The sequence below is a fragment of the Pelobates fuscus genome, chromosome 2, assembly GCF_036172605.1.
Source record: "Pelobates fuscus isolate aPelFus1 chromosome 2, aPelFus1.pri, whole genome shotgun sequence".
NCBI lineage: Eukaryota > Metazoa > Chordata > Amphibia > Anura > Pelobatidae > Pelobates > Pelobates fuscus.
In genome coordinates, this window is record NC_086318.1 from 268,670,306 (window position 1) to 268,687,613 (window position 17,308).

The 17,308-nt window shown below is 41.5% G+C and overlaps 1 protein-coding gene across 3 annotated transcripts in view; it reads right to left on the minus strand.

The window, feature by feature from the left end:
- TBCE (tubulin folding cofactor E) overlaps positions 1-17,308 on the minus strand; it is a 439,454-nt gene that overhangs the window by 406,492 nt on the left and 15,654 nt on the right. For 2 of the 3 annotated variants that reach the window (XM_063443381.1, XM_063443379.1), the window contains exons 2-3: positions 4,425-4,547; positions 2,410-2,494 (exon numbers count right to left, since the gene is read on the minus strand). In XM_063443381.1, the coding sequence (XP_063299451.1) occupies positions 2,410-2,494; positions 4,425-4,547 (208 nt within the window). The remainder of the gene's footprint in view (positions 1-2,409; positions 2,495-4,424; positions 4,548-17,308) is intronic. The other variant, XM_063443380.1, reaches the window with a different exon arrangement.

Below are 17,308 nucleotides of genomic sequence, written 5' to 3' on the forward strand. Positions count from 1 at the left end.
GCGCGCATCTGTGTGTCTATGTGTTAATGTGTATGTATATCTGTGTACGTATTTATGTTTGTGGTAGTGTTTGTGCATAAATCCCAGCAATCACCAACAGCATGCAAACACACGCCTGCACACAAACATTACATACAAACAAACCCCTGCACTCAAACTCCAAAATTATATATAAAACACCCTTTCACTCAAACACCAATACTACACACAATTGTACATCCACATTTAAAAGCCAACACTACATCCAAACAAACCAATGCATTCAAATGCAAACATTACTGTGACAAACTCCCCTTTTTAAGGGCGTTTGCCATGAATTTTGGAGGGGCCTGCTGGCCAGTCTGCTACCCTGGGACTATGGGCCCTGTGATAACCCATGTTTAAAAGTACTGTTTCTGCCCCTTGGACTTTTAACTGGAACAGATTCAAACATGTGGCGGCGGCAATCTTAAATTGTCCAGCAGTGTTTTGTCGTCGAGTGTATGGAACTGTTTTAGGCATGGGACAATGTGCACGGTGGGGCAAAAATAAGACTTCCAGGAAATTCCTGAACCGATCTGGGGGTATTTTTGCATATGTTGTTTACCCAGATCGGGGCTTTCAGGAGATGTGACTTTTGTGAGGATATGTTGTATTTTTGGGTTTGTAAAAATGTATGTTTTTTTCTGCTTAGAGTTAATTGAGTTAGCCCATTGTCTTCGTTAATTGTATCACAGGCAGAGAGGAGGGATTGTGTATACTGTATGGGAGTGTCTGAATGTAAACCTCTGTTTTTATTGGCTTGTACGTTTTGTATTCAGTGCCCAACTAGGTCCACCTGGGCGTCACCTTTGCTGTAAAACTAGTATAAAAGACCAGTGTGTGCCATTAAACTTTCTGTTCCTGATTTACCCTCAATCTAGAGTCTTGTCTCTTATTGGTGGAAACTGCTAAAAGGGATTGCTATGCTCTTCATACTCCCTTGAATAATCACTAGCTCTTGTAAGAGCTGTTCCTGCTTCGCTCTCTGGAAGAGGAGAGGTTCACCCACTGGAACCTGGAGCCTTGTCTTAGGTCCAGGGTGGGTAGGAGACGGCGAGACCCCAACTAAGCTGCAGCGGTTCATGGGGTCTGCAGTACTTATGGTGTCTGGAGAAGTGCTTGGACCCCTTGGTAAGCACTAGGAGCATCCGTCGGCAGAGGTAGCCAACCGAGGTATAGGAAGCTCCGTTACAATTACATTCAAACACACCCCTGTATTAATGCTAATATTTTATGCAAACACCAACATTACACACAAAAGCAAACCTTCATTTAAATCCAACACTACTTACAAATACATTCCGGCATTCAAACGCAAACACTACACACAAATACATAATTAGTTCCGCCACAGATTCCAGGTTGGAAATACATTTTCACAAAGATTTAATTTTCAACTTTGATAAGGTATAGAGCCCCAGGACGCTGTACCATTCTCAATGCCAGTCTGAGAATCTGTCCTGGTCAATAACTTCACCTCCCATCTCTTAATCTATGGGAAGCATCTCCATTGAAGCCTAGTTATGAATCTTTTTGTATGTCTAAAATGTTTGTCAGAATTTTGTATGTCTATAAATTACCCTTTTATAACTTGCATAAAGTTAGACTAAGAATATAATGTATTGTTATTTCAGTAATGGCGTGTATGATGGCATTGCCTTGATACTAATCAGCTAGTTTAACTGATTTCAGCAAGATGCTATCACTGAACTTGTGTGGATAACACTGTGCCACATTATCTAACTCCTGTTAACGATTCAGAAATTACTCTGATACACTACACTGTATAGCATTTCTGTATATTGCTTATAGTGCTTACTGCTCACTAAGATAGAAAGAGTGGATCTATCTATTGATTGTTTCTATACATTTTTCTTACTATTTAGTTTATTTGCTTTTCAGTAGTGTATACATTTTTATATCAATAAAAAATATATTTAAATAAAAAATATGAAGATAAAAATGATCATTTTACATGTTAACAATTTACTGTGGAGTAGATACAAACACTCCATATACAGGTTTTGCAAAATGTCAAGGGATAACCAAAGGAACAGAAAGCTACTGTTGTGGCAACAGGGGTATTGATAATCTGGAGTAGTTCATGTATGACTTGAGTTTGTTTTTTTGGCTGAATACATTCCTTACTTACGCTTTTTATGTACACACTTTTCCCATTTGTCACGTCTATACAGACAGACCTGTATGAGTCACAGCACTTTCATATTTCTATGGACCAGCTACTTTCTCTCCATATTCTGTATAAATTATGTTTGATGTTTAGGAGTCACTTTTTTGACATAATATACAGAACATATGTTAAAATATATCAAATAGAATCTAGCATATTTGGTGTTACGCCACACTTTGTAGTCCGAAAATATTTACCTGCAAGTGAAATATTTTGTTCCTTCGTGAGTTCCATCATGTTTTCCTCTGAGAGGATTGTCCCATTCCACTCCAAGCCAAAGACCTTACCAAAACATCAACAGGCAGGATAATCACAAATATGCAAACTTAATATGAGAAATATTTAGGTGGCATTCGTGGAATGTGTTACTAGAACAACAAATGACTAGGTCTAATGCTAAGCTAGTCAATGGAACATTTAATGTTTGATAAATTCTTTAAAAGCACCTTCATAACATAACATATGAATCTACCTAGGAAGTTAGTTTTTATTTTTTCAAATTTTAGCTATTTCCCAGCCATCTATTGTCATAAGCACAACCATTATACAATTATTTATACGTTCTAAAACCCACAGTGCCATTGGATTAGAAACAGGCAGCTACCATTCATGGACTCAAAAGTGAATTTCAAATTTTAAACCAAAAATAACCAAACTGAAAACATTGCTAACTTTGAGAAATGTCCAATTCAACTATTATGGTCTTGAAGGGACACTAAAGGCACCCAGCCCACTTTAGCTCATTGAAGTGTTCTTGGTGCATATTCGCAGGTCCTTTAACACAGCAAAGGGAATTATTGCAGTTATTAATTAACTGTAATAATTACCTTTATGGGTTAACTACACCACTAGTGACTTTTGATCATCTGACACTGGACGTCCTCACGCTATGCATGAGGACATCCAGTCACCCGAATCCCCATAGAAAAATATTGTACAATGCTTTCCTATGTGGAAATCCTTATCCAAATACAAGCAAGGGTTTTTGAACCCCTTCTGCACTGTGTTGAGGAAGGGGGGCACTATAGGGAGCTATAGTGCCAGGAATACAAATTTGTTTTCTTGTCACTATAGTTTCCCTTTAAATTTAAAATTCTTTTTAAATTCACATTGAATTCCTGACATTTCTCAATTTAGTAAATAACCCTGCAATATTTTTATATCGCAGTCAGAATACAACTTATGTCATATGCATCATGTATTTTTTCTTACTTACATACTCTAAAATATAGGTTTATAGAGAGAGCAGCAAGTAAAAAGACAAATCAAACCACTTTGATTTTTAAAAACCTTTATATATCATAAATTCACTAGAAACATAGAATGTGACGGCAGATAAGAACCATTCGGCCCATCTAGTCTGCCTACTTTATGTAGAATAATTTTGCATCAAGGCTACTAATTTATGATTATTTTTCTCAACAATTTGGAGAATATGGATGCATGGTTGTGTTTTAAAACACTAAAACCTACATTTAAAACAGTTTGATCTTTGTTATTCTTAAAGGGATACTATAGGCATGAAAACCTTAAGCTTAAGCTTTAGCTTAATGAACCAGTTTGGGTGTATAGATCATGCCCCTGCAGTCTCACTGCTCAATTCTCTGCCATTCAGGAGTTAAATCACTTTTGTTTCTGTTAATGCAGCCTTAGCCACACCTCCCCTGGCTGTGACTCACACATGGTGCATGTAAAAAAAATGGTTTCCTTTTCAACCAGATGTTAACGTTTTAGATAGTCCACTCTGTAAACTGAACTTTAATCACACAGGAGGCACCTGCAGGATCTAGAGCAGGTAATAAGACTTTTTTTTTTAGATTAAACAGACTGTAGGAAGTGTTTAGGAAAGCTGTGCAAGTCACATGCAGAGAGGAGTGACAAGAACTGTATAAACAAAGTAATTTAGCTCCTAAATTGCAGAGAATTGAGCAGTAAGGCTGCAGGGGCATGTTATATACACAATAACTGCTTTATTAAGCTTAAGTTGTTTTGGTGCCTATAGTGCCCCTTTAACTTTGTATCTATATAGAACTATTTTTTTTTTATTTCCCCTTGCTACTTTGGGCTCTAAGTTTCATGCTTCAATATTGATCTACATTTGATATAGAAAAAACACTCTCCCAGTATAAATGATTTGAAGAAAATAAAAAAAATAAAAAAAAAACACTTCAATATGAAGTGGAATAAGTAAGTCTCCTTACAGATAACCTACCTGGCGTTGGAGGCACACTTCCAACATAAAGAACAGTACCGTATTCTCCATCACAAAAAATGCGTCTACCAATAGCATCATTAGGGACAGTATCAATCATTCTCCTCAGCTCTGACTTGGACACTAGAAGGACCAAAACATAGAAATGTTTAAACAAAGGAGTAAAAAGAGAAAAAAAAATGCAGGACAAATCTGATGATTATATATATATATAATATATAATAATAGTATGTTGCAGAGTATGAGAGCGTAGAGTAATGAACAGACCAATGAGCAAATGAGAGGAGAGAGAGAGAAAAAAAAAGGAGTACAAAACAGATACAGCAAATATGGGGGAATGGGGCTGAACATAAGTACAAATGTAGAGTGTAGTGCTGGTGGCGGCCAAAAAGATTTCACAAAAGCCCCGTACCAGACATGCATTAGCTAAAATAGGGCTGCCAACATTGTGGGACATACCTAAACTGCAGGAAAGCGTTAGCAGAATGCGGGATAAATACCAGGGATCCCTACCAACAGCAGGAGAGCACGAACGGCGAGGGGGACAGAAAGGTCTGAGGTGACCTTTCCAAAATGCCATCAGAATGTCAGGAAGAAGCTGTGAGGAGGGATTAGACATGGGCCGACAAACCCTCCCACAATTCCACATATATTTAAATTCTAAGTATAGATTTGTGTAATCGTTTTTACTTGATTATCTGATTTTATGAATTGCAATTTAAAGGACCTGACAACCGAGGTCCAGTGAAATAATTTTGCCAGCCCTATATTTAACCCTGTAACTTTATAACCACAAATATGAGCAAAGCGTATCACGATAATATCAGTGAAAGTGCAGTTGTGTGTAAAAATTTCAAAAAACAAATATGGATGCTAACTTTAACCATGGTTTGTGACTAAGTGGCTACTAAAAAAGACTGGACATTTTGAATACTCTGGTTTGTCTACTTTTTCAAATGGTATACTATGATGGAGGTCATTCTCATTCCTGGGCTGCCATTCGGTCTCAAATGCAACATAACCAATCAGGCAAATTTCAATGTGCCAAAACAGAAATGGGCAAGTCATATATTTGACACTAACTTTCCAAAACATAACAAGATCTGGACACAAGGAGTACTCTTTTACTCGTGAGATATTACTGAACACAAATAAGAGTGTTTTAGAGCACTCAAACATATAATGCTGCTGATTGTGAAAAATGCAAAAAACAAATATGAATGCTAACTTTGGCAAGTGTTTGTTACCAAGTGGCTACTAGGAAAGACTGGACAAACTCCATTTTGAATACCCTGGGTTGTCTACTTTTCCAAATGGTGTGCCATGATAAGGGTCATTTTCATTCCTGGGCTGCCATATGGTCACAAAGGCAACATAACCAATCTGTGGAAACTGGAAAGCACTAGATTTGACCCTGTAACTTTACAAAACACCATAAAACCTGTACATGGAGGGTACCATTGTACTTGTGAGGCATTGCTGAACACAAATATGTATATTTTATTGCAGTAAAAGCTAACCGTATTTGGCATTCACAGTTAAAATGCAACGCATAACTAAGTAAACAATTTTTCTTAATTTCCACACTTTTTTTTTTAATTTAGTTTTTATTTCTATAAAATAAAGTTTGAAAGAAAAATTACCGTATTTATCGGCGTGTAACACGCACCTCATTTTAAGAAGGAAATTCCAGGAAATTGCCCCCCCCATCCATAGTATTCCCCCCCTCATCCCATAGTGTCCCCCCCTTTCCATAGTATTCTCCACCCCTTTCCATAGTATTCTTCCCCCCCTCATCCCATAGTGTGTCCCCCTCATCCCATAGTGTCCCCCCCTCATCCCATAGTATTGTCCCCCCCTCCATCCCATAGTATTCTTCCCTCCCCCCTTCCCATAGTATTCTTCCCTCCCCCTTCCCATAGTATTCTTCCCTCCCCCCTTCCCATAGTATTCTTCCCTCCCCCCTTCCCATAGTATTCTTCCCTCCCCCCTTCCCATAGTATTCTTCCCTCCCCCCTTCCCATAGTATTCTTCCCTCCCCCCTTCCCATAGTATTCTTCCCTCCCCCCTTCCCATAGTATTCTTCCCTCCCCCCTTCCCATAGTATTCTTCCCTCCCCCCTTCCCATTGTATTCTTCCCTCCCCCCTTCCCATTGTATTCTTCCCTCCCCCCTTCCCATTGTATTCTTCCCTCCCCCCTTCCCATTGTATTCTTCCCTCCCCCCTTCCCATTGTATTCTTCCCTCCCCCCTTCCCATTGTATTCTTCCCTCCCCCCTTCCCATTGTATTCTTCCCTCCCCCCTTCCCATTGTATTCTCCCCCCTTCCCATTGTATTCTCCCCCCTTCCCATTGTATTCTCCCCCCCTTCCCATTGTATTCTCCCCCCCCTTCCCATTGTATTCTCCCCCCCCTTCCCATTGTATTCTCCCCCCCCTTCCCATTGTATTCTCCCCCCCCCCTTCCCATTGTATTCTCCCCCCCCCTTCCCATTGTATTCTCCCCCCTTCCCATTGTATTCTCCCCCCTTCCCATTGTATTCTCCCCCCTTCCCATTGTATTCTCCCCCCCTTCCCATTGTATTCTCCCCCCTTCCCATTGTATTTCACCACCCCTAGTATTCCCCCCCTTCCCATAGTATTCTCCCCCCTTCCCATAGTATTCTCCCCCCCTTCCCATAGTATTCTCCCCCCCTTCCCATTGTATTTCACCACCCCTAGTATTCTCCCCCCTTCCCATAGTATTCTCCCCCCCTTCCCATAGTATTCTCCCCCCCTTCCCATAGTATTCTCCCCCCCTTTCCATAGTATTCTCCCCCCCCTTCCCATTGTATTCTCCCCCCCCCCCTTCCCATTGTATTCTCCCCCCCCTTCCCATTGTATTCTCCCCCCTTCCCATTGTATTCTCCCCCCTTCCCATTGTATTCTCCCCCCTTCCCATTGTATTCTCCCCCCCTTCCCATTGTATTCTCCCCCCTTCCCATTGTATTCTCCCCCCTTCCCATTGTATTTCACCACCCCTAGTATTCCCCCCCTTCCCATAGTATTCTCCCCCCTTCCCATAGTATTCTCCCCCCCTTCCCATAGTATTCTCCCCCCCTTCCCATTGTATTTCACCACCCCTAGTATTCTCCCCCCTTCCCATAGTATTCTCCCCCCCTTCCCATAGTATTCTCCCCCCCTTCCCATAGTATTCTCCCCCCCTTTCCATAGTATTCTCCCCCCCTTCCCATAGTAGTCTCCCCCCCTTCCATAGTAGTCTCCCCCCCTTTCCATAGTAGTCTCCCCCCCCTTTCCATAGTATTCTCCCCCCCTTTCCATAGTATTCTCCCCCCCTTCCCATTGTATTCTCCCCCCCCCCTTCCCATTGTATTCTCCCCCCTTCCCATTGTATTCTCCCCCTTCCCATTGTATTCTCCCCCCTTCCCATTGTATTCTCCCCCCCTTCCCATTGTATTCTCCCCCCTTCCCATTGTATTTCACCACCCCTAGTATTCCCCCCCTTCCCATAGTATTCTCCCCCCTTCCCATAGTATTCTCCCCCCCTTCCCATAGTATTCTCCCCCCCTTCCCATTGTATTTCACCACCCCTAGTATTCTCCCCCCTTCCCATAGTATTCTCCCCCCCTTCCCATAGTATTCTCCCCCCCTTCCCATAGTATTCTCCCCCCCTTTCCATAGTATTCTCCCCCCCTTCCCATAGTAGTCTCCCCCCCCTTCCATAGTAGTCTCCCCCCCCTTTCCATAGTAGTCTCCCCCCCTTTCCATAGTAGTCTCCCCCCCTTTCCATAGTATTCTCCCCCCCTTTCCATAGTATTCTCCCCCCCTTTCCATAGTATTCTTCCCCCCTCATCCCATAGTGTTCCCCCCTCATCCCATAGTATTGTTCCCCCCCTCATCCCATAGTATTGTCCCCCCCCTCCATCCCATAGTATTACCCCCCCTCCATCCCATAGTATTGTCCCCCCCCCTCCATCCCATAGTATTGTCCCCCCCCCTCCATCCCATAGTATTGTCCCCCCCTCCATCCCATAGTATTGTCCCCCCCTCCATCCCATAGTATTGTCCCCCCCCCCTCCATCCCATAGTATTGTCCCCCCCCTCCATCCCATAGTATTGTCCCCCCCTCCATCCCATAGTATTCTCCCCCCTCCATCCCATAGTATTCTCCCCCCTCCATCCCATAGTATTCTCCCCCCTCCATCCCATAGTATTCTCCCCCCTTCCCATAGTATTCTCCCCTCCCCCCTTCCCATAGTATTCTCCCCTCCCCCCTTCCCATTGTATTCTCCCCTCCCCCCTTCCCATTGTATTCTCCCCTCCCCCTTCCCATTGTATTCTCCCCTCCCCCTTCCCATTGTATTCTCCCCTCCCCCTTCCCATTGTATTCTCCCCTCCCCCCTCCCATTGTATTCTCCCCTCCCCCCTTCCCATTGTATTCTCCCCTCCCCCCTTCCCATTGTATTCTCCCCTCCCCCTTCCCATTGTATTCTCCCCTCCCCCCTTCCCATTGTATTCTCCCCTCCCCCCTTCCCATTGTATTCTCCCCCCCCTTCCCATAGTATTTCACCCCCCCTTCCCATAGTATTCTCCCCCCCCTTCCCATAGTATTCTCCCCCCCCTTCCCATAGTATTCTCCCCCCCCCTTCCCATAGTATTCTCCCCCCCTTCCCATAGTATTCTCCCCCCCTTCCCATAGTATTCTCCCCCCCTTCCCATAGTATTCTCCCCCCCTTCCCATAGTATTCTCCCCCCCTTCCCATAGTATTCTCCCCCCTCCCTTCCCATAGTATTCTCCCCCCCCTTCCCATAGTATTCTCCCCCCCTTCCCATAGTATTCTCCCCCCCTTCCCATAGTGTCCCCCCTCCCCTTGTCCCATAGTGCACTTTCCCTTGTCCCATAATTACTTACCTGTCGTGAAGCGTGGGCCGGCTTCACAGCGCGCACCGCGGTACAGGAACTTCAATTTCAGGTTCCGGTTTCCGGCGGGACTGAAAGGAAGTGTGCACACTTCCTTTCAGTCCCGCCGGAAACCGGAACCTGAAATTGAAGTTCCAGTACCGCGGTGCGCGCTGAACACCGGCCCACGCTTCAAGACAGGTAAGTAAATATGGGAAAGTGTGGGTGAATTTAATACGAAAGGGGTGAAATATGGATGAATAGACATATTAAAATTCTAGGGTTTGTTTTGATTAGAACGTGTACAATTGCCTGCCCCTTAAAGGGACACTCCAGGCACCCACAACACTTCAGCTCATTGGAGTGGTCTGGGTGCCAACTACTCCTAACCCTGCAAGTGTAATTATTGCAGTTTTCTATAAACTGCAATAAGTATCTTGCAGGGTTAACTCCACCTCTAGTGGCTGTCTAGAAACGTGCGTGCTGGCACCATGTGGCCGCACGTCACGCATCCTAAGCACCGTACACATCCTCGCACTTGCGACTTCTGGGGTTTGGTGTAACTTTCAACAGGATCCGTTTTCATTAACATGTCTTTTAAATTTCTATTCCGACGAAAACAGATTCTTGGGGGCTCTCTAAATTCACTAGGTAACGTATCCTCATGTGACAACATGTTCCAATTCTTCTTAATATTATTGGAGACTTTCTGAGCTTGGTTATGGAATGTTATGGGAAAGACCAATGCTGGTCTCTTTACGGAGTCCTGTGGCTTGGTTGCTTTATCTTGTGCCTTTTCCAATGCTAGATCTAGGACTCTACTCCCGTATCCACGTTCCAAAAATTTGGTTCTCATCTGTTCCAATTGTTGTTGTCTAACATCATCTTTCGAATTGTTTCTCATAACCCTGAGAAATTGGGCTTGAGGAATGGAATTTTTCAAATTTCTCGGATGGGCACTGGTATAATGTAAAATTGTGTTCCGATCCGTTGGTTTGGTGTACAAGGAAAATTCAACTTTATTGTTTGCTATAGAGAGTTCCACATCCAAGAAATGAACTTTTTCTGTGCTGATATCCGCTGTCATCCGTACTGGTGTGGGTAGCTTATTGATGGATTCAACCATCTGCTGTGCTTGTTCTATGGTACCCCTCCATAGTATTAGAACATAGTCAATAAAGCGAAAATATCTTATGATGTTGTGTTGATACGGTTTCAGTATATGCTCTTCCTCAAATATATACATATATGTATTCGCATACATGGGTGCCATCGGCGCACCCATCGAGGTGCTCGAGATCTGCATGTACCACTGTTGTTCGAACCTGAAATAATTATTTTTCAGTACCGCCTCCAATATCTCCAAAGTGAATTCAATCGGTGGGCCACTGTATGTAGATGAAGCACACAGGACTCTTCTCATAGCCTCTATACCATCATCATGCGGGATGATGGTATAGAGGCTACTCACATCCATAGTTATTAGGACTTAATACACGTGTGTAGATTTAAAACTGTCTCCTTAAACTGTGCATCCAACCACTTACCCAGAGGTTCAAGGACTCCACCTACTGCCGATACTATGGGTCTTCCTGGTGGTGCGGTTTGATCTTTATGTATTTTAGGTATCGTGTACATGACCGGTGTCCTTGGTGATTTTTGAGTAAGGTATGCATACTGATTTAAATCTATGTAATTGGCTCTTAATCCCATACTCAATATTTCCTCTATTCTTGCCTGTACCATGGTGGTGGGGTCCCCCTCAAGTTCTTCGTAAGTGTTGCCATCAGTGAGTTGTCTTTTAACTTCATCGGCATATTTGTCATAGTCCATTATGACTATACCCCCACCCTTGTCGGCGGGGCGTATAACTATAGAAGAGTCCCGTGCTAACTTGTTTATGAGAGCATGCTGTTATTTACTCAGATTACTCCATATCTGACCTGTTTCTTGTAATACTTTGACAGATTCAGCTTGGACAGTTGATAAAAACGTTTTAATACTTGCTCGATTATTTTGTGGATCAAAATTCGATTTTGGTCTAAATCTTGTAGTTGCCTGTTCTCGGTTGGGGTAACATGTTGGAGATTTGTTGAAATGGTCTTTCAAACGCATCGATCTTCCAAAATTAAACAATTCCACATTCCAGGTGAATAAATTCGGATTAGTCCCAGGAACAAATGATACTACAATTGGGACTATCTCCATTTCTTCTTTGTGTAGTGTTCTCTGGGATAAATTAAATACAGGTACTATCGTCTCAGTGGACATTGGCTCTTCCCCTTATGGCCTCTCCTTGTTCTATGTCGTTTGCGCCTCTGCCTCTGCTCCTTGTTGTTGTGCCGGAGGGAGTGTTCTCTAAAAAAGCTCCACCTTCACACTATACATCCGTATCCGAAGCTGATTCACCTGATGTGACATCCATGGTATACACCTTAGGTCGCACGATTCTCTTCCGGAATCTCCTTGTTTTTTGTTGATGCGCGCCACTTAACCATTTGTAGACACGATGCTCCATATAATCTTGTTGTACATATTCAAATTTTTGTTTCTTAAACCTAATCAGATCATTTTTGTACTTCAACATTTCCTCCTTTAATTTATCAAGCATCTTTATTCCTTCCCCAGTGGCCAATAAGACCGCATGTTCTGTTTCAATCTCCAATATTTTACGTGTAACAACTTCCATTTCTGCCTTCACATCCTGGATTATAATGAGCATCCGATCTAATGATGCTTTATTCAATACTCCTATCCAGTCTCGGCATACCTTGGCTTTTAATCTGCCGATTGTCGGTATATTCATGATGCGAAAGCCTCTGGGAATTCTTTTCACTTTGTAATAGTCGGAGAGAAACAAACCATGTAAATCCAAATCAATTCGCTTTCTCTGCAGTTTTAACAGTTGAAAATACACATCTTTGGTGGTTACATTGCATGGGAATTCAGTGCTAGATTGCACCCATAAGATAGCTTGAGCTTCCTCTTGAGTAAAATGCAGGGTTTCTGCTTGCTCAGCATACCCCCCTGCCTGTAACATAAAATCATCTGTTTGATCCATAGTGGAAATGTTCCTCACTGATTTAAATCAGTCTGTTTCTTCTGCTCTAAAAAATAGCAGTTTAGGTGATATACCATCTGTAGGTGCTCAGGTTAGGAATATGGCTGTCAGCTTCCTTTTATATTATATCCAGTAGTACCCAGCACACACACTCACAAAACGTCAAAAAATGCCGGGTGCAATGCAGCCATAGCCAAAAATATGTAGAAATAAAAAAATGAAGGCTTGCACTCACGGTCTGTTATTTGAATTAAAACAATTCTTCTTTATTCAAGTTCGCTTAAAACATGGTTGCTGTCATCTCATCAACGTTTCAGCCACATCAGTGGCTTTCATCAGGATCAACTCAGCATACAAAACATTACATTTACAAATAGCTGCTTATATATAGCTAAACAGACTCATAAGTAAATTAAAAACACTTACCACCTGTGTGTTCAGGCGCCCGGCGTCTCTCATTTCCATGTGCGCATGTGCGAATACGCCGAAACCGGAAGTGGCGTGTTCGCATCATCAGCCGTTGGCAGGGTAACCCGCAATGTAAACAAGCTCCCTGGCAACGGAATGCTACTGCACACTGCCCGGGCGCCTACTCGGTGGATACATCAGACAATTAAAACAATTGTTAGACAACAACAATTGGAACAGATGAGAACCAAATTTTTGGAACGTGGATACGGGAGTAGAGTCCTAGATCTAGCATTGGAAAAAGCACAAGATAAAGCAACCAAGCCACAGGACTCCGTAAAGAGACCAGCATTGGTCTTTCCCATAACATTCCATAACCAAGCTCAGAAAGTCTCCAATATTATTAAGAAGAATTGGAACATGTTGTCACATGAGGATACGTTACCTAGTGAATTTAGAGAGCCCCCAAGAATCTGTTTTCGTCGGAATAGAAATTTAAAAGACATGTTAATGAAAACGGATCCTGTTGAAAGTTACACCAAACCCCAGAAGTCGCAAGTGCGAGGATGTGTACGGTGCTTAGGATGCGTGACGTGCGGCCATATGGTGCCAGCACGCACGTTTTCTCATCCACATAAGAATAAAAACTACAGGATAAGATATACAATTACATGCAAATCTACGTATATCATATAAATTATCATGTCCTTGCGGCCTGTGCTATGTCGGCAAAACGGAAACGCAACTTTGTGAACGTATCAGAGGGCACAGGTCTAATATCAGAACGGCTTTCAGGGATGGCGTCACAGACAAACCTGTGGCTAAACATTTTTTGGAGCACAGACACTCCTTGGCCACTTTAAAGTTTGTGGCAATTGACCATGTTCTGCTTCCAAGAAGAGGTGGCAATAGAGGGAATATGTTGCTACGCAGGGAGGTGTTTTGGATTTATGAACTGGACACAGTTGCACCGAGGGGCTTAAATGAGCAGTTGTCATATGCCCCCTTCATTTGAATAAGATTATATGTCAAACCTCTTGAGCAAAGCTATGTTTTAATGAGTAGAACTATCCCCAATAGCAGCACAATATAGGGCCTTAGTTGTATAACCTATTATGTATTCAATGATAGAACAAAGGGAGTTTGACTCAATCAAGTATGCTTTACTAGCAACCCCTTTGAGTAATAATTTATGTGAATGGTCTTATATTAGACAATAACCCGTTAAAATTGCGGTCATTGGAGTACACAGTTGTATATAACCTCCTAAGGTACATAATAGCAATAGGTATCATTTTAAGATCATTATAGGCATGTTATTGTCTTATATTTAGTTATTAGTCCTTCCTTGTCCCAGTATAAAGTTATAAGGCATTGTGGGTTTTTTTGAGCAGTATGAGTCACATTCGATATGAAGGATATATGGTATGGTAAAATACACAGCAACACAGAATATCATTCTAATATATTATTCACTTTTTCAATGGACATGGGCACCATAGTGTACATAAATAGCACACAGTATCACTTTATTAACCAACGTTAGCACTTTAATGTATATAAAGGTAATCAGTATTACTGAGTGTACATAATTGTACATAAATATCACACAGTATCACTTTATTAATTGATGTTAGCACTTTAATGTACATAAAGGCAAGTAGTATCACTTTAAAAACCAGAAGATGCACTTTAAAATACGTTTATTCACTTAAAGTCACAGGTATGCACTTTGATGTACATAATAGATCACTGCAAGCACTTTAATGTACATAAGAGCACCGAGTATCACTTTAACCCCTTAAGGACCAAACTTCTGGAATAAAAGGGAATCATGACGTGTCAGACACGTCATGTGTCCTTAAGGGGTTAAAGAAAATATTTTGCACTTTATAGAGTGATTGTGTATTTAATACTGTGGATAGAATTTTATTATACATAATAATATGTATTTTCATTTTAATAGGCACTGGAGGAACTTTTAAGTAGATCTTGTTTCTCTGAGTGCTGCTTGATATCTGATTTATATTGTTTTGGGATTTTTCCAATAGTATTAACCCTAGCAATTTTACCATTATGATGTATCATTTATTGGATGTTTGAGGACTTGGAGCAAGGAGTAGTAGCTGGCACTGCCTTGTATATCGTAGGTAAGATATAGCCAGTGAATTAGGTGTAGATTGTGCTGCTATATTAGGGGATTATGCTACAATAAATTGTTTTTAATTGTCTGATGTATCCACCGAGTAGGCGCCCGGGCAGTGTGCAGTAGCATTCCGTTGCCAGGGAGCTTGTTTACATTGCGGGTTACCCTGCCAACGGCTGATGATGCGAACACGCCACTTCCGGTTTCGGCGTGTTCGCACATGCGCACATGGAAATGAGAGACGCCGGGCGCCTGAACACACAGGTGGTAAGTGTTTTTAATTTACTTATGAGTCTGTTTAGCTATATATTAGCAGCTATTTGTAAATGTAATGTTTTGTATGCTGAGTTGATCCTGATGAAAGCCACTGATGTGGCTGAAACGTTGATGAGATGACAGCAAGCATGTTTTAAGCGAACTTGAATAAAGAAGAATTGTTTTAATTCAAATAACAGACCGTGAGTGCAAGCCTTCATTTTTTTATTTTTATATATATATATATATATATATATATATATATAGATATAATATATATATATATATATGATCTAAGTATATTCTTTTTTTTTTTTTTTTAAACACTGATTAATGTAATTTTAATTTATTTCCAGCAGCAGGGGGACTGTCATTACAGGCAGTCCCCCTGCTGGCAATACAGCAGGCAGCTAACCCGGCCATGTGATTGTGAGGTCCCCGCAAGGACCTCACTCTCACATGGCCAGGGGGGGCTGCTGGAGGGCGGACGTGCCACGGGGGGCTCCCTGGGAGTCCCTGCGATCACCGGCATGGGATCGCCTGCGACCGGGTAAGTAAAAAAAAAAACAGAGGGCGTACAATTACGCCCGGCGGCGTTTAGAGACGCTTAAAATAGGGCGTAATTGTACGCCCTCCGGTCTTAATGGGTTAAATGTACGTTTTTTTTCCTCTGTTGTTATTTGGGTCCCTGGGGTGGAGTATTCGGAAGAGCAGGGTGGGCCGATTCTCCACCCACTGTCAGAGTGGTTGTGCATGAGTCCAGCCCAGGTTTTCTAAGGAGTTCTGGCTCACTGCCTAACGAGGTCATTAGCCTCACCTGTAGGGGCTGTGAGCAGCTATATAACTGCAGTTAACCCCTTCAGGACCGGCCTGTTTTTGCGATGTTTGTACGTTAAGGACCAGAGCAGTTTTAACACTTTTGTGGTGTTTGTGTTTAGCTGTAATTTTCCGCTCTCTCATTTACGGTTCCCATACAAGTTATATATTGTTTTTTTCACGACAAGAAGGGCTTTCTTTACATACCAGTATTTATATTATGTCATATATTGTATTTAAAAAAAATAATAAAATATGGTGAAAAATAAAAAAAAAAACATGTTTTTGGACTTTTACTTGAAAAATCTTTTACTTATCTACAAAAGCTAATGAAAAAAACTGCTAAATAGATTCAAAATTTTGTCCCGAGTTTAAAAACACCCAGTGTTTACATGCTTTATTGCTTTTTTTTGCAAGTTATAGGCCTATAAATACAAGTAGGAAATTGCTGTTTCAATATATATATATTTTAAATGTATCAATAGTGACATTGTTACACCGTTATCTGTCATAAATCCCCGAAACACACCTAACATGTACATATTTTTTAAAGTAGACAACCCAGGGTATTTAAAATGGGGTATGTCCAGTCTTTTTTAGTAGCCACCTAGTCACAAACACTGGCCAAAGTTAGCATTTATATTTGTTTGTGTGTTAAAAATGCAAAAACCGCTAACTTTGGCCGGTGTTTGTGACTAAGTGGCTACTAAAAAAGGCTGAACATACCCCATTTGCAATACCTTGGGTTGTCTTCTTTTGTAAATGGTATGCCATCATGGGGCTAATTCTCATTCCTTGGCTACCATACGCTCTCAAAGGCAACCTAACCAATCTGACAAAATTCAATAAAAAAAAAAAGTAAAATCAAGCATTATATTTGACCCTGTAACTTTCACAAACACTATAAAACCTCTACATGTGGGGTACTGTTATACTCAGGAGACTTCGCTGAACACAAATATTAGTGTATCAGAACAGTAAAATATATCACAGCAATAATATCCTCAGTGAAAGAGCTGTTTGTGTGTGAAAAATGCAAAAAACTTCACTTTCACTGACAATATCATCGCTGTGATATGTTTTACTGTTTTGAAACACTAATATTTGTGTTCAGCGAAGTCTCCCGAGTAAAACAGTACCCCCATGTACAGGATTTAGGGTGTCATAGAAAGTTACAGGGTTAAGCACAGTGCTAGCAAATTAAATTATCTGGACTTTTGGCCTGGGTTGGCAGGCAGGTCCCTCAAATTGCAATCATTAAAATTACTTAATTAGGTAAAAATATTACATAAATATGCAC